At 41.7% G+C, this 18,197-nt stretch overlaps 1 protein-coding gene across 2 annotated transcripts in view; it reads right to left on the reverse strand.

The window, feature by feature from the left end:
• VAPB (VAMP associated protein B and C) overlaps nucleotides 1–18,197 on the reverse strand; it is a 33,046-nt gene extending 14,849 nt beyond the window's left edge. Inside the window, exons 1-2 of one of the 2 annotated variants that reach the window (XM_033519020.1) lie at nucleotides 17,876–18,167; nucleotides 2,174–2,326 (exon numbers count right to left, since the gene is read on the reverse strand). In XM_033519020.1, coding sequence (XP_033374911.1) covers nucleotides 2,174–2,326; nucleotides 17,876–17,933 — 211 coding nt within the window. In that variant the 5' untranslated portion in view covers nucleotides 17,934–18,167. Of the gene's footprint in view, nucleotides 1–2,173; nucleotides 2,327–17,875 lie in introns of both variants that reach the window. The other variant, XM_015647483.3, reaches the window with a different exon arrangement.

Below are 18,197 nucleotides of genomic sequence, written 5' to 3' on the forward strand. Positions count from 1 at the left end.
AAATTAGGTCCCATGAATGGTGTGAAGGAGCTTAATATATTACCTAAGGAACAATGTAAGTGTGCTACTTGCATTTTAAGATATAATGTTAGTGTAAAGACTGTCAATTTAAGATTGTTATTTATTACCACTGTTAATATCAGCATGGAAATATTAGAACACACATGTGAGCTGGTGATTAAATATACCACAGCCATTCTCCAAACTAACCAAATCATAAACGATTACTAAAAGTTATCAAAAAAGTGAAATTCTGAAAGCTGTGGAAGCAAGAGCAAAGCACAGCTCAGGGTTAGCACAGCAGTCCCATAAGGAGATATTTCAGCCCTGGACTAGATCCACACTCTACCTGGTGTGCCACTGGGAAGGGTCAGGCTGGAAAAGCAAGCTGCTGGGAGTATAACAAGAGATGGTTCCTACACTTGCCTGTGTTGTATTTGCTCAAGGTGGAGCTAAGGGGCACTTGAGAGCAGAACTTTAAGAAACCACTTGACACTGAGATCAAGACAACATTTCAAAAAGCCTGGTAAGAGCTTGCAAAGGAAGCAGGCTTTTAATTTTCAAAGTTCATCTGCAAGATGAAAAGCATCCACATCTTTATAGCATGAAGATAATTTGTAGCTAGAAACCATGTTAATTTTCATTATCATTTCATTGATTTCAATGCATTTGATATGCTTGCCTGCAGCTAGTATAGATGACAGACAGCTTTACTTGGGAATTGTCCCGACTTTTAAAAATCTCCATTTCTCTCCAGAGAGCTTTTTCATTTACATATTAGTCATTTCAGAGCTCACTGGGTATGTGCTGGCCCTCTCCTGAAGCAGAAGTGCTTTCTTTGCCTGCCCCACCTGGAGCTCCCACACCTCCCTGGTTACCTCCTCACCGTGACATTCCCTTGGGATTAACTGCAAGGAAGGCACAATCCTGCTGCCCTTTGCACACTCAATTTGACACCACAGAAATCCCAAAGACAACAGATCAATCAGTGTGCAAATATGGGCATGTATAAGAAGACTTACAGGATCAGAGTTGTTTAATTTTAGAGTGCAAAGTGGCTTTTGGATAAATTTTTGTTTTGTTGAAGCAAGCTCTCTCCAAGGGTGAGGTGTTTAAATATTTTACATTTTATTAAGGAAGAAACTAAACTCTTGATTTTTATATGTTCATTTTTTTCAAGGAAAAAGCAGTAGTTTTAGCTTCCCAAATTTTTTATCCCAGGCTAGAAGAGGTTGGTAGGAGCAAACTGCATAACCTATCAATAATACTTCTTATCGTGCCAATATTAATTATTTTTGAAGAATGGCAAGGCAAATCTGCATGTTTAGAGAAACAATTTTCTTAACTAAAGTCTGACCTCATTCATCCCATATGCCACAACTACATGCTTTGGTAGAATTCTTTATTGAGAACATGGATCAGAGAAGTCATTGAGAGAATATATTATCAGCAAGTTAATAATATACAGATATTCTGCTTGTGAGAATACTCAGCTCTTTATGCTTTCAAAGTAAGCCACTCCTTTGCTTTTCCATTACCAAACATAGGCAAGTCAAGAGCTACTGACTCATTAGAGAAAATCATTAACTTTTCCTATGCAACAGCAAAGATTTAGTCATTTGACATTTTTAACACCAAAGGATACTGTTCAAGGCACACAAACCAAGCATGGTTTGAAAGTAAATGTTTTCATTGTTGTTTAAATCAAAGGCAGTTTGGCATCAGCCCACACCAGTCTAAACCAGTGGCTACAGTCCACCCAGTTTTATTCTTCCCTCAATGTGCTCATCCAAGCACTTGTTTGACCCCATGGTGAGCTGGTTCAGGAAGTTAAGCTGGCAAAAAACTAACTGTACAAAAATAATCCCACAGGGAGGGCAGGGCTGCAGCAGGACTGGTTTGGATATGCTGGCTGAGGCTGTTAATGAACTGTATCAATCTTTTATGTATTTCTGCCTTTTTTCTCTCCAAAACAAGATGTCAGACCAAACTTATTACTGCTAGACCAGGAATAAGAGAATAAGAGAAGTAAGGATATATAAAATGGCTGCTTCTCCATGAAAACACAACCTCTTGGATTCACCAAAATACTTAAAGCCTGCAAGGCATTCCAAGAAATAACTGATTATAAGAAGCTATTTTCAATCACCAAAGAACTGCTTGAATGGCTTACCAGAAACATTAATTGATGTTCCTGCATCGATAATTCCACTGTTGGGCCTTACACAGTATCTACGTGGTGCTGTGGTCTTAACTTTGAAGCACACATTTCTGTCCGTGGGGTTGCCGAGCTTCAGGTTTGTAGTGACCACATCTGTGAAAGGACCTGAGGAGGAGAGCAAAAGCAGACTTGAAATCACACAGAAAGCACTTTCCAAGCAAAGGCTAAGCAGGTTCTAAATCTCTGTTCACAAATCTCATAAAGCAATTAGAAGTTCAATTTCCATCTGCAGCACGTACAGATAATCGTGCACGCAAAGCTGAGGCTGCAGCCAGGCCCCAGCCCAAGAGCTCATCATTAACACAAAACAAAAGGGGGAAATCATTCACACATTGTGCCAACACCACAACATGGCATTCAAAGGATGCCAAATTCCCTGCTGTGTCACAGTTGCTCCGTTCTAGTCACTGAAACCCAGGCTAGCAGAGATACCACATATACCCATGCTATAGATGATAAGTAGTGACTGTAGTACAGTTTGTTAACCAGGCAAGGAATGGGAACCAAGGACTACCACAAATCCATCTGCACATGAAGCTGGACCTCCACAGAACCAGGATTCCACCAGGTATTCAGGAATGCCATAGCATAAACAGCAAGACAAGCATGCAGGGTACGTCTCCTTTCACCTACCATTTTTTTTATTTTTTACAAACTGTCGTGGCAACTAGAAATTATAAACCAGAAAAAATAAAGTAGCCTATCTCACACCCAGGACAGGAAGTAACCATTTGGAAATAGGAAAAATTTTAGATACCGAGAGCACTGGCAAAGATTTCTGTTTTAGCAAAGCCAAAATCAAACCATTGTCAAGTTCTGCAAAACCAAGTGCAGGCAAATCCACTTCTCTCAGGCTCACTACCTAATTGAAACTCCCAAATCCCTCAGGCAGAAGAAAGGCTGATTTCCTACAAGACACTGATAAATCAGACAGGCAGCACACAACTACAGTGCTTTACAGATAGTAAAGAAGTAAAATTAAAAGAAATATAACCACACTTTGATCAACTGTCTTCTCCACAGAAGTGATTAATTTGATGCCTGAATAAAATACCTTCATCTGTCCTCAGGAGTAAAAGCAAATTGGTCAAAAAAAGCATCAAACTTTTCCTTGCAGAAATGGCAGCCCTAAAATTGCAGAAGGGTGAATGATGATGATAATAAAAATACTAGCAGGCAGCATTCCACCACCCTCCTCTCACAGCATGGATGCCTTGATGTAATTTAAGTTTGTTTCTTATTCTATGCAAATTTGGCTCCTAAGACAATATTTAATCCAGCCATAACAATAGTACAGTCCTGCAACCTCTATCCTTGATCCAATTTGTTTAAAGTAATTAAAGGGGGAAAAGCCTCAAAACAATCACACACGTAATAATCCCAACCAGACAAAAAGGTAGCACCACTTCTGTCTGCACCCTGAGCAAACCAGCTTTGCAATGCAACACAGGAACTAAAAATAAAATTAAAGAAATAAAATTTTCAGATCCAAATTCACTACACCTGTATCTGGTGAAACACTGGGATACAAAAGAGAATGAAACACAGCTGTAAAGTTTTCTCTGTGTTCTGCATGTAGAGAGAGACTTTTAGCTAATGGAAAATAACTGGCCAGATGCAGCCACAAGTAGTTAAAGAAGTTAAACAAGCCAAACCATCAGAAAAATCCATCAAACATTTAGGTGTGTAAGGACAGTAGCAGATCTTAAAAACATCCCTAACTGGGAGAAATCTAGCATTTCAGAAATTCAGAAGAAATTACAGGATGCCTATGCAATAAGGATGTGTCTTTACTAAAAAATTACAGCTTGAGCCGTTCCAGCACAGAAGGAGGGTTGGCTGTACAGAGCCCTTCATCTGCAGCTGCATCCACAGTAGTGCTTTACTGGTCTGCATGCTGGGATAGATTTCCTGGGGGAAATGCCATGTTTTTACTTGGCTGATCCATGAATGTGTGCGGGATTTGTGTGCCCCAGCACAGAGCTGCTGTTTGAAATAGTAATACGACAACAATTCTGTGTGGAAAATAATTTCCAAATGGAGTTACTTATTGCTAACATAGATCATACCAAAATATTTGGCAGCAAAACCTTTCAGCAGAAGGAACTCATTTCTTCTTGTCTGCTTGGTGTTTCCTCTTCTGATCTGTCCACTAAACCCTAAACAGTTTCTTTAGCTGCATTTTCCCCAAATTACAGGTTTTACAGCCACCACAACTCTACTAGAAGGTTGACATCTGCTTCCAGCAAACCGGTGTGCAGGCACATTCCTTCTTGTGGTGCTGCTGTTCAAACTCTGCAGCAAAGCAAAACACCACAGACAAATGCAGGAGTAACATGCCATCAAGGTGTCCTGAAGTGTGTAAAAAAAAATAAACCAGACCACAGGGTATTACTCAGGGGTAATTGAGGCATGGCAGTGAAATATTATCACTTGGCTGGCCTGGCTTTTAAGAGCAAGGCCCATGGACTTCCAGTTTGGGCTGAAATGAAACCTTGTTAGCCTTTTGTTGGATTACTATAGCCAAAGTTACAGATTTTTTGGGGAGGTTGGAGTATGTGGGAGAACTTATCTCAGGATAGACACAAGCTAATTCTGCACTAGAGACACACCTTTGCTTTCCAACATCTGGATTTGAGCACTGCAGGTAAAACTGGTGTGGGTATAAACAGTCACATGAGATGCACATCAACCCTGGAACTTCATTTTCCAATGCAAGGCATTGGGGCTTTAGGAACTGTATGACATTCAGTAAGGGAAAACACTCTACGCTTCTTTCTGGTAACTTTGTCCTCATTACAGTGGATGGACTATTTTGTACAAGTTTATACAACACCTGAACAATGCCTGTACTCCCCCAAGGTGGGCTGAGAGCACAGTTAAGCCAAACTGGTGCATCTGGATGGTCCTCAGGTCAAAGCAACAAGTGAAGACTGACTCTTAAAACCCACAACCCTTACTTAATCACATTATTTTGTTTTGAATGCTTTTTCGATTGCTCATAATATTTCTAGATAAGTGGAACTCATATTAAGGCAGGGTGCTTTCCAAATGACAATTTGCTCTTTAAAATTATCCCAAGTGTTTTTCTCTCGTGTTTTTTAAAGACCATGAGAAAAATGCCACTGGTGTCATCCCAAGGACAAAGTTATGGGAAACAGGGTCTGTACATGCATCATCTGACATGGGGTTGTCATGGGAGCGAGCTGTCTAGAAGGAAGAATGTAGTAAATTGAATTTGGTGCTGAAAGTCTGAAAATACTCCACAAGGGCTTGATGACTTTCTCCTGTCAAAATAAAGTCAACTCATGTTAATGCAAAATGGGCATCTAGTGATACACAAAGTAGCAGTATTACTGAAAGGAAACATCACCTCCCCTACTCACAAAACAGCAAACAGTAAGAGGTATCCTGGTTTTTCATAGGATTGCTTTCCAGCAGGAAAAGCAATCCTATTTCTGAACTGTGGCTCTTCACCCACACATCCAATCCTTCACGTCTGAAGATCACAGTGTTATCTCAGAATTTTCCACAGTCCATTTCCTATCCAAACACCAGTGCTGTATCAATCTTTCATTGGAGAGCCATTCTGCAGCGTATGGCATTGTAATATCCCATACCATTTTAGTAATGATAAAAAAGTCTGGGAATTAGGTCAAAAGAACATGATGTCAACTCTATTTAAATTTTAAATAACTCTCACTGCAATAGAAATTGCCCATAATTGTTTCAGCAAATCCAGGCTGATAACTTTTTGATGAGCACAAGTACTCACTGTGAGTTCCTTGCCACTCACTCCTCAAAGAAATCACGTTACACAGCCACATCATTTGTACTACATCTTAATACAACCATCCTCACCTTAAACAAAATTCTATGCTTTGGCATGCCAAATAATCAGTCCTCATGCTGTTTGGCACATGAAGGAATTTAGCATAAGCATAAATTTAGCAGAGGGAAAGCTTTGATGGCACAGGCTTGGGCAGGAACGTTCAAACTCAGCAGGGACAGTTCTCTGCAGATCTGTACCTGCAATTATCACTACATCATTATAATTAACTGCACAGATCAGGTGGGCCACAGGGTTGCTTAATTCCTGCATGAGTCCATCTCACTGCTGAAAGGGGAGGTGGTCTGGCCTCTCATCTCCACCAGCTGCCTGTGCAAATTGCACTGTGTCCCTCTGCATGGGCCAAGAGCAGAGCCAGGGAGCTGCTGGGGCTGGAAATTAATCCACTTACCAGGCAGGGAGAGAGGGAGGGGGCAGTGGGAAGAGAAAATGGAGAATCAGTTTTCAGCCAGAATGAACAGCACTCAGACCTGGCATCAGGGAAAGTGCATCTTCCTGCACAGCATTCTGCCAATTTAAGGTCTCACAGTTGCAGGTTAAAGCTTGCAAGCACATCTGCAATCACACTTGTAGTGTTGGCATAGCTGCTGAAAGTAATTAAGGCACATGCATCATTTTTTCTGTACTTAAATATAATGCAATTTCTCATCTGCTAAAAGATAGGCATCCCTAAAAAATATAGTGAACTTTTCAAAGAAAAGCACTGCAGGAATACTTGATACAACTGGAAACCAACCTGATCCACACAGCTAAGAATGAATTCTTATCAAGTTGCCCATGTCATTCCCAGAGTGTTTTAGATGCACTTTCAGCATCTTCCCCTAAACAACTTTTGCAACTCCAGCTCACTACAGACATGTATCTAGCAGCAAGGTAATTGGAAACAGCCAGAAAGGCAGAGCTTCTCATGAGATAACCTCTCTTGTACTTCCTCTGTGGAAAGCAGTGGAATGCAATAATAGGAAGGGAAGGATGTATTTCACCATGGTTTAATCCCACTGATGTGTCAGATGAAAGTCATTAATCACCTGACACATTAATCAGCCACACAAAGGTAACTGAGGAATATTTAATAAGGGAGATGGTGGAAAGCAATAGAGGGGAAACCTAAATTGTTTTGTGACTATTCTTATGAGCCCAAATCCTACATGTGACTGGTAATGTCCACATGGAACAGTAATTAATCCAGTGAAAGAGCCACACTGACTCTGTGAGGGCAAAGGATGGAGGCTGAATGTGATACTCATCCCTTCCCCATCCCACACCCTACACTGGCCCCTCTCCCATGGCATTAAGTGCCTCCCCCCAGCAGTGCCAGCCCCTCAAACTGGGGATGCCCCTTGCCCTGCTCTAGAGAGAGGTGTCAGCACCAGCCACCATAACCACCTCTCCATCTGATTTGTTCAGCCATTCTACCTGCAACTTCTCTCATCTTCACATCTGAGTGGTTTTTCAGTTTCTTTACTGCCTCTGACAGCACCAAGTGATTTCATTTTATTTCCACAGGCTCTCCCATTTTATTTTTGTGGATGTCTATCAGCATTAGAAAGACAGGCAAAATAAAACCAGTACTGATGTGCAAGAGGGCTGAGTAACAGGTAAGAACTTGACTTACTGCACGTTCCTTTTAAAGTCATATATAAAGCTGATGACCTTTGAAGATAAACACTAAAATGAAAAGAGCTGAAATGTCAAGCAAGACATCTTGAGCTATCAGCCAGGTGTCTGAGAATCAAGAACACCCAAGATCCAATCAAACTCTCCCACCACCTTACTTGTCTTTAGACAAATCACTTAAGGGCTTGATCTTCTGCTATTAAGAGCCATAAGAGTTGACAGCAACTCCAAAACAGAAGCAGGTTTGGACCCTTACAGTTTCCCTCTCTGTCAAGTAAGGAGAATACTTACCTAATTACATAGAATCTTGTGAAGATTAGTGTTTTAAAAAGTACTGTGTGCCAAGGTTTAATCATCATCATCATCTGGCTCTGGAGACTTCCATAATTAAGTGAGCATCCGCAACTTTTGAAATCAAAGAAGTAAAAAAACCAGAAAACAAGAAGAGCCTGTGTTGCATAAATATCTGATTTCACAAGTAACTCACTGAGAGAACCCAAAACCCCGAAATTTGGTAATTATTTTTAAGAAAAATCCTTGTGTAAACCACATGCCAACCTTTTGACCTCAGCTCAGATTTTAAAAGGAATTAGCTACAAACCTCTTACCCCCATGGAATCAGTATCTTTACTCCCAGCACTCGCCTCCTCACCCAAAAAAACCCTTGAAGCAAAGTGACAGGAGGGGAGTGGTCCCTTCCACTTATGCTGTGTCAAACAGTGGATGCCTGGATGAAAAGATATTACAAAAATAGAAGAAACATCCACATCACTCCCTATGCAATAGCTGATGCAGTGGAGCAATTTTTTAAAGAAGTATACAATCAATAAAGTGACCTAAGAGAAAAGAAAAAAAAAAAAATAAAAAAGAAGATGCAGAAACCCAACAAAATTACACGATCCAGATGCCAAAGGTGGAGCAAGGTTGGAAGGTTGGCAGCAAGTCATTCCATTTAGATGGATTAATCAGTGTCCTTCCCTGGCCTATTCTAGCATAAACTATTTTCCTCAGAGCATGCCTCATGCTTAATTGGGAAAAAAGCCCAAACCCAAAACAAATATGAGACTGAAGACTATTTTCAGGGTATCTGTTAGTATGCAATTTTTGTCACCTTTTATCCCTCAGAGGATCATTAACAGTCTGACTTCACAGTTGTAAGAACTGAGAGGCCACACATACGTTTGCCAAGAGAAATAGAAGAATATGTCCTTCATATAATTTTGGTATCAGTGTCATTTGTTTTTTCCCAAATGATCTCTTCAGAGTATTTTTACACCCAAACATTACCTACACCAGATTTCAGCAACAAAATCACACAACATGAAATATTTTCTGTGCATCATAAAGTTAAACCAGATTTCTGCACGCACTTGCATGAACGAGAGACTGAGAGCAGCCTTGGTGAGCTTTCAGAGGTGTATCTCTGTTTCAGCTGTGCTTTCAGAGCCTTTCAGAACCGAGTGCCAAACAGATTGTATTACTTTACTCATTCTGCACACAAATATCACATGAACCAACTCCGTCCAGGTATGAAAACAGCTCAGGAAACAGTGGGACAGCAGCTGCATCTCTTTCAATAACCATGATGTAGCCAGATCCACTTAGAGTAAGATAACTCCTTTTTGTACACAGCCTGGAGCTCCATCCACAGGGTATGGAAAGGACATAAACAAAGCTCAGGCTCCCAGGAGAAGTGGGAATGCAGCAACAGAGCAATGAATCCTTGATGTGCAAACCTCCCCATCAAAAACATCGCTAAAGACTGAAGCCAATGTAAAATGTTTCCCTGAAAAAAACATCCTGATTTTAATCACCAATCCAAACTACACTTTTTCTTCTAAAGTGATTTTTTCCTGGTCTAATTTCATCACTAATCTCCATTTCAAATGCACATTAAAATGTTAGGGAAGGAGCAACTTAACTACTCTAATTTTACGCTCACACATACTCCTCAAATAGAGAAATTTGATGCACAACTTAAATAGCAAATGAGCAAATATTTTAAGTGCAAAACTGTGCATAAGTCAAAAATATCAGAAGAAACAAACACATTTAGATATTCTGGGGATGCACAAAGAATAGCTGCTTTTCTAATAAGTTTTTAAAAAAAACAACCCTAAGCCACATAAAATAGGCAGTGGGACACTATTTATGGCTACAAATAAGGAAGGAATCCTGAGTTTAGCAAGATATATTTCAGGGGAGCCACTTGAAAACCAGCCTATTAACTGTACTTTCAGGACCAAAGGAGTAATAAAAACCCAAAACAAAATCAGAAATTTAGCCAGCAGCAGCAAGAAAACTTAATCAGAAAAAAAAATAAAAATGACAGTATATATGTGTTGCATAGAAAAAAGAAACAAATGTCAAGTTGTGTTCTTCAAGCCTAAACTTCTGTCTTTTCCAACCTAAACAATTCCATGATTCTGTGATCATCTGCATCACTGTATGACATTACTAAGCACAGTGTAAAACCAGCAATACAAAAATTAAGGAAAAATAACAGTTACTGCCCTTAGATCTTCATAGAAAGGCCAACAGAAGAGAAATCACAATCCAGAGGAAATGCAAATGTTTTGAGAAAACACAAAATATATTGTTAATTTGCAACAAGAATATATAACATCACAAGAAGCACTAATTGAAAATATCAACTGACAACAAACATGATACTGCACAAGGGAGAGGGTGAACTGCTGGGAGAAGCATCAGAAGCACCAGCAAGGATAACTGGTATGCTGAAAAAAGTAGCAGTCTTGGGAAGAACAAGAAAGTGCAATTTTCTTAAAAGAATTACATAGTCATTTGACATGCCTTCTACAAGCACAACTAATTTGTCTTTTAAATTGCTTGCAAAAACATAAGATTTGGCTCCATAGTGATCCCCACACCTACATGATTTTATAATCTGCATCCTAAATAACTGGATCACCAGGCAAACCTCCCCCTTCTCTATTTTTCCACCCCTCGTGGAAACCAACCAAGAAAACAGGATTAAATTTAGAATGATAAAATCTTTAATCCATGCACCATGGTATGAGGGACTTCGCTTACAGCTCAGAGAACTAGACACTAAAGTAGTTTAGTAAAGAGATTATTTTCATAAAGTATTTATAATAACGTGGGGTAAGTACTGCAGGCAGCAGCAGTACCCAATCTGTACAAATGTGTTTGAGGCCAGGAGAATTACAGTTGAATTGAGCAATTTTCAGAACAGCTCTAACAGAGAAAGAACAGACTCGGCCCTCAGTCTGGGCTGTGCTGCTGGTGTGAACACACAATCACCTCCACCCTGCCCTGAAATGAGCAGGGCACTGGTGATTTGCTTTGCATACATTTCCAGTGACAGCAAGACCGTGACAGCTGTTCCAGACCCATGGCACAAATCCCTCTTTACAAAAGGTTGCCTAGCAGGCCAAATTTTAAACTCAACAACATCCCAAATATCTCAGAAAATATCTTATGTGGCTCTACAGACATCTTGGTCTACAAAGCACTGAAAGGGTTTATATATTGAAAAATACTGGGTCAAATGCCAGAGGAAGAGACTTAGCATGAATCTAACCCCTAGCCTGGACAAACTGGTAGTTAAATATTCATATATGTATGTAAAATAAGCTTCCTTTCTGCCTCTGGTCATCACACAGAAAGACAAAGGCCCCTCAGTGTTGTGGTAGGAAATGTCACACCATTGCCAGCCCCTCATCCAGAGGGGAGAGGGCTCAACTCAGGAAGAGTTCCTGACCTAATCAGTGAGGATTTACTTGCAGAATAAAACCCAATGAAACAACAATTGCAATAGCAAGATGATAATGTTAAAGATCACGTTTCTTACAAATACAAAGATGAAATTTAAGTCTGAAACAACAGCTGTCACCACAAACAGAACTGTTGCAAACACCGTCAATAAGGCTTTCAAAGCCAGGCAGCCACACTGACAGGGAAAGTAAAGAGGCTGTTATTGTACAACTATGAAATGCATTCAGTAGTTATTAGCTGTTCCCAGCAGGCAGCAAACATAAGACCAATATGGTAACAAGATAGTAGAAAATGAGTGTGACTGCAAGATGTGGGCAGAATTAGCAAGGGTCATTTGATTCCTGCACTGCCTCAGCTGGGCAGAAAGCTGTGCTCAGAGGCACTCAGAAACAAGACAAACCCTCCCTTGCCCAGTTTCCTACAAATATTGCATTATAAGATATGTAGAAGTTGCTCATTTGATCCAAAACTCATTTGATGCAATCAATACCTTCCAGAGCTGGCTGCATAGAACAAATTAAGCTGCTTTTAAAATTGGGTATTTGTTCATAGATGTAAGCTGACCTGAGCTCATGAAGTTGGATCATTTGCTATGGTGATGATGCCTTTTTTCCAGTTGAGTTTCAAAACAGATCTGACAATCTATTTAAAGGTTTGTACTTGAATTTTTACAATCCTAATTCTGAATTAGAGAGCAATTAAACAGAATTCACTCTTGTATTTAACAGCAGCTAACCTACTTTAAAAGAAATAAACCATTACACAATTACTGGTAAGTTTTTAATTTATAAAACTTGTGCAGTGAGGAAAAATAGGTAATAATTAAATTTCCACTGAGAAGGCACTATCAGGAACTGCTGTATAAATTTCTACTCCATATTCCTTTTACGGGTGACAGGACACTGCACATGGCATGCAGGGCAGCAGCTGGTAAATACAATTTACTGCTAAGCACCAGTGTGAACCTGCATCCACTCTGACACATTAACTGTGTCTTCATTTTGCCATGACAGCCATGCTCCCAGGACTTGAGAGAGCCACCCCTTCCATCTGTATTTTCAATATAATCTGTTATCAGATATATCTTCTAAAGTGATGAACAGAGGTCACATCGCAGCAACCAAATCAGACTGGCAGGCTGCCATCCTGATGAGCTTTAAATAACAAATTTGAAAAACTTTTTCACGTATCATTGCAATAGCTCCATAGCTCAAAGTGAGCTGAAAATCCATGGACAAACACAGGATTCCCAAGGAACAGGAAGTTGTGAATGAATGTGGCCTGTTCTGTACAGTAAAGGCAAGGAGTTGATCACATTTAAAACACAAAATCTCACAAAACTAGGAGAAGCAATGGCCAAGAAACAAGCTTTATCACTGCTTTAGGTCTTTCCCTGAAATAGTAATACTTTGATCCTATTAATGCTCGTAACTTCAACTGGAATTCTTAAAATCTGTGCAGTCCAAAATTATTCAAAAGTCCTTAACCCATAAATCACATTGACCAAAGCCTTCAAGGAGATTGTGGTATTTTTGGAAATAGTCTTGGGAGACCTAAATACATTAATTAAATTTAACAGAAGATGCAGTTAAACCTCCTTGACTGCTTCACACATCTCAATTGTTCTTTGGTGCTCCAACCATCCTACTCAGAGTTTCAAATTTCTGTTAGTCCCACATGTTCAATTCCTCCCTCCTTTCCCAGTGGAGCTGTGAGTGCTGTGTCTCTAGTACATGCCATCAGCAGATTAAGGAAACTCAAGAGAAGCACAGTCTTCAACTAATTCCACCTTTCAAAAAGGAGATGCATTGTAAGAAATTCACAATGCATCACTACCCTCTCTTACCTCCAGTTTTTTCCCTCCTAACACCTCTCTTTTAAAGTGAAGAGACTATGCAAAGTGATGAATTAATTATAAAACCAATGGAACACGTGAAATCAGAATAATTCGGTGAGATGCAGCAGGTCTGTACAACTAAACAAACATTTAATGGAGTACTTTATTGATGTTAGCTAAGATGCAAGAAAAGTGAGTGTAACATGAACTGCACCAGAAAAAGACTGATTTTGTTTGATAATTGGGATATATTTTAGGATAAATTTCTGTAGATTTAGGAAGCCTTCCAGTTATTTAAATACTATGTCCTCTTTTTAAAACTATAATTTTATAATTATATTCAAGTACGTGGAGAGATGTAAAGGTTTACTCGCATTTAATGCGGTAACAATGACTTGACTTGGAATCAGGCCAGACAAAGGGAAGCAAGGGCTGATACATTTTTCAGCAGGAAAGTAGACAGCCATTGGCACAGCAGCCTTCAAAGAGTAAAGAAATCCTAGTACTGGCTGCCATTCTGCTGTGAATACCAGGAGGGCTCTAGGAAAAGAGCATATAGATGTTCAGCTTAAAAGATGTATATTAATTATCCTAAACAGGCAACTCCTCACAATACTGTCACTATTTTACATTCTTAAAAATGGCCTGTGACTAGAAATTCCTATTTATCCGATACAGAAGAGAATGGGTACAAAGTCAAATTCCTCTTAATACCTTCAGTGCAGGAGTGATTCAACCATTCCTGTGGATCAGGACAGGGAGAGATGTAAGTGAACAGTCCACATGCCCTTAACCTCTCTTCTGAGACTTGGCAGCAGCAGCTTCTGCAAAGACTAATCTCAAACCCCAAATGTTACTGGCCTGTTGGACTGAAGAGCCTTAGTCTGGTATCTGGTAGGAACGGGATATTCCTGTCAGACACAGGAGGCTTTGCACACCTTCACTGCAATGAGCAGATCTGGCTGGAGTTTATTCAGGCTGACCTAGAGGAGCTCAAAGTGTCTGGAGCAGCAGCCACTCAGCCACAAAAATGCAGGTCACAGACTGCACAGGATTGGGGCTAAACACTAAATACCAAATATTTCAATGTTGCAGATGCAGTGTTGGACTTAGTACATCAATATGGGCTGAGGCCACACCTTTGGGCTGCAGCTCTGAGGTACCAAGGGCTTGCACCTGAGCCAGTGACAGTTGACAGCCCCATGTCAGGGATGAATCCATTCTGTTAGCAATGGAGAAGATTGGTTTTTCTGGTTCATTGTCGTGCCCTAAGCAGAAAGCAAAGCTACACAGTGACATATTGCATAGGTACATAGTCACATACTGGGGACAGGAACCTGCATTTCCAACTGGCACGACTTACAGAGTTTAGCAAGGCACTAATCCCTGCTTGGCAGTACTGCCAGGAGCCACTTGGGGAGCACGGACAGAGTGCTGAGTCATAAATCCAGCCTAACCTGGAGCAAACCTCCAGAAACGCTACCAAAATGTCCCTCGGCCTCCGCCACCTCCCATCTGTGCCACCCCTCTTGAGCAACACTGCCCCAGCACTCTGTCTGCAAATATGCAGCAGCATCTGAAATACTACAAACCCAGGGCAGTTCTAAAACATGCTATATTTTAACAAATTTTTACTTGCTGACAATAAACAGCCGATCTCTACTCTTGGTGGGTACATATGGTGAAAAGACAGATCAGCCTTGGTGGGCAGTGATCCTGTGAGGCGCAGGAGGCATCCTGCAGCACAATTCCACATCCTTGTTCAGGTTTAAATCTAGCAATTCTTAAAGTCAGAGTCTTCAATGTTGTAATAAATTCTTGGCAGACTGATGTAATCTCTTAGATTGCAAAAAAGAAAAGGAAACATAAATGTAAATGTCACATATACCAACAACATTTTTTTCACAATTTGTTACCAGTAAATGCTGAGCTGTAAACCTTTAGCTGGATAATTTTTTTTGCAAGCCTAAAATGACCAAGAAGTGGAGGAAGTCACTGGCAAGACAGTGAAGCTCCTATTTCACATGGCATCAAAGACCAGGGGAAGGAAATGGGCACCTTCAGCCACCTAATGGTGTCCAGCCTCCCACGACTCACAGCTGCATTTCAGCACAGCACACGCTGATGCTATTTTGGAGCCTGTGTGCTCTGCTGTAGGAGATGCGAGGCGGGAGGAAAGACAACCCCTGCTCATGTTCACATGCTGTGAAAAAAAATTCCAGCATGAAAAACTCCTTTGATATTTTTTTCAAACGAGACACAAGCACAGTATTTTGAAACAGAGCACCAAATGAATTTATGGGATTCACTGCAAAACCAATGGGCTACAAAAGCTTCTTTTAAATGGTCTTTAACCCTTAAGAAATTAAAGTGCAGGCCACAGTTGCAATCCCAAAGTGACTGGGACACGTAATAGAAGACATCTTCATTCACTGTATTATTCCCAACATCCTACCTGCTTCTAAATTTTGTATTGAAGAGCTACACAGAGCCTTTCAACAGAATCAGAGCGAACAATTTTATGCTTTTTCTACCCGTCTGCATTTGGATTAAGCCCTTCACCACTTCTAGTGTTTGGTTTACAGTCCAATCTCAGTTACCTACATTGAGCACCATGTCTTTCAGCACACACCATGAGGATGCCTGTACCAGTCAGCAGCTGCATGACCTCTGTCAGCCTGGCTCTACTTGTATGGGGCCAAGGAACGCTCTGGAAATAAATGTAACTATTTACAAGGTGACAATATCATTTCAGCTCTATTACCAAGCAGTATGTCTTCACAAGATCAGCAGGGCAAGAAATGCTTAGAGCAGAATTTACTTCATGAATACTTCAACCTGGTGTATCCTGAATGAAGGACATTGGTCAGCACTGCTTGCTAGAAAGGACTGTAAGACCGAGGCATTGCCAAAGCATATGAATGCTGCCTGCAGCATTAAGTCTGTTTGAACATTAATATTTAAGAGTACTTTGAAACTAAGCCATTTAATAGCTGCAGTTAGTCAAGCAGCATTTTATGTTATAAAGAATATGTGTGGTAGGCTGAAGATCTGGCAACTAAAAGTGCTATGGTTAGTTGATTTAACTTCAATGGCTACTGGCTATTTAGCTCAGAACCTCATCTGAAAGAAAGACAGTCTGGTAAATTATCATTACTTCGAAAAAACAGTCTGGCAAGGTTTATATCCACCTGTGATGAAGAAAAGAAAAAAAACAAACAACAAACCCTGGACCACAATGACATCTCATTAGCAAGTCAGTGCCAATTAAGGCCGCACTTTTTGCCCACCTGAGCATGGATTTGCTTGTTTGCTGAAAGCAATTTTATCCAGAACAAGAAGTGATTTTCATCTAATCATACTTAACACAAAGAACCTGAGAACAACAATAGTTTCCTTCTTAAGCATGTTTGATACTGCTGCCATAACAACTTCAGCTTACAACAAAGATTATGCATTCCCCCCAGTGTTTATTAACAGGCTGTTTGATAAAACCCACTTAATATTATTAGTTCAAATATATTTACTAATAAAAACTGGTAAAGACCTCCTATATATTTAAAAATGTACATGAAAGCTTTTTTTAAAGGAGTACTATTTTTGCTAGAGGCCAATAAATGAATCCCTATTTTTTTTTTAAGAAAAGCTTATTTGCCAGATTATCAAGCAAAGCTATAAAACACTTCTGACTCTGGTCGCACAAATAAACTTGCTGATTGCTTATTTGTAATCCCAGAATATTGTATTACAGCTGTGCTGTCAGGCTACAAGACAGGAATTTCAGCGCCAGTGGAAGCCCAAATCCATTCAAGACTTTTATTTAAAGGATGGATTTTTGCACAGGCAGACTATTCGTGGCTTATTTAGCCAAAAGGCTTGCAAAATTACAATAATAATAAATAAGCAGGAAAAGCCAGGAAGTGCTGCTCAGCACCTGGCCAGAGGCCTCTTGTTTTTGGCCAGAGACGACTGCAACCCCACAGTGCCTGGGACACGTTACAGAAGAAACCCTTATTCGTTATCTTATTCCCAACATCCTTCCTCGTCTAGATTTTATACCGAAGAGCCACGCAGAGCACTTAAACAGCTCCATAGCTAGCAATTTCCTGATTTTGTCTTTTGATTAAACCCTTTGCCCGTTCCTAGGGTTTGTGACACCTGGCTTCCCAGTCCCACCACACGGACATCGCTGTCCTACATTACAGCACCAGATCTTTCGGCCGGGGCCGCGCACACACCCCCGGCGGGGCCTGGGGAACGCACTCCTGCTCCCGCCGCTTCCCCGCGGGGTCCCCCCCGTCCACGGCCGCCGCCCCCGGGAAGGTCAGCCGGGCACAGCCCGGTGTTCCCGCTGCCGGCCGGGGAAGGCGGCGGCCGGGACCCCCCCGCGCCGTCCCCGCGGGCTGGGGGCGGCTCCGCGGCGGGCAGGGGGGGCCCGGCGGGGCGGCGGGCGCGGCGCTGAAGGACATTTTATCCGCCGGCGGTGCCCGGCCCCCGGAAAATGGCTGCCGGGGAGCGGGGCCCGAGCGCGGCCGCGCCGCCCGCCCGGCGCGGGGAGCAGCGGCGAGGGATGGCGGAGGCCGCTTCGTACCTTTGAATTTGAGCTCGTGCTGCGGTTCGAGGCTGAGGACCTGCTCCGCTTTCGCCATGTTCCTCCTCCTCGGCGGTGGCGGCACCAGGCGGAGAGAGGAAGGGACGGGGAGGGAGGGGAAGGAAGAGGGGAGGGAGGGAGGAAGGGAGGGAGGAGGGAAGGCGGGCGGGGGGCGCGCCCGGTAGTGGGTTCACCCCTCTGCCGGCTGCTCGTTCGCTCGTCGCTCGGGTGCTGTTTCACCCTCGCCCGGTTGGTTGTTCACACTGTCCCGGCGGCCCCGGAGCGGGGACAGGCGCGGGCGGCGGTCGGGCGGCGGCTGGCG

The sequence above is a fragment of the Parus major genome, chromosome 20 (assembly GCF_001522545.3).
Source record: "Parus major isolate Abel chromosome 20, Parus_major1.1, whole genome shotgun sequence".
Lineage (NCBI taxonomy): Eukaryota > Metazoa > Chordata > Aves > Passeriformes > Paridae > Parus > Parus major.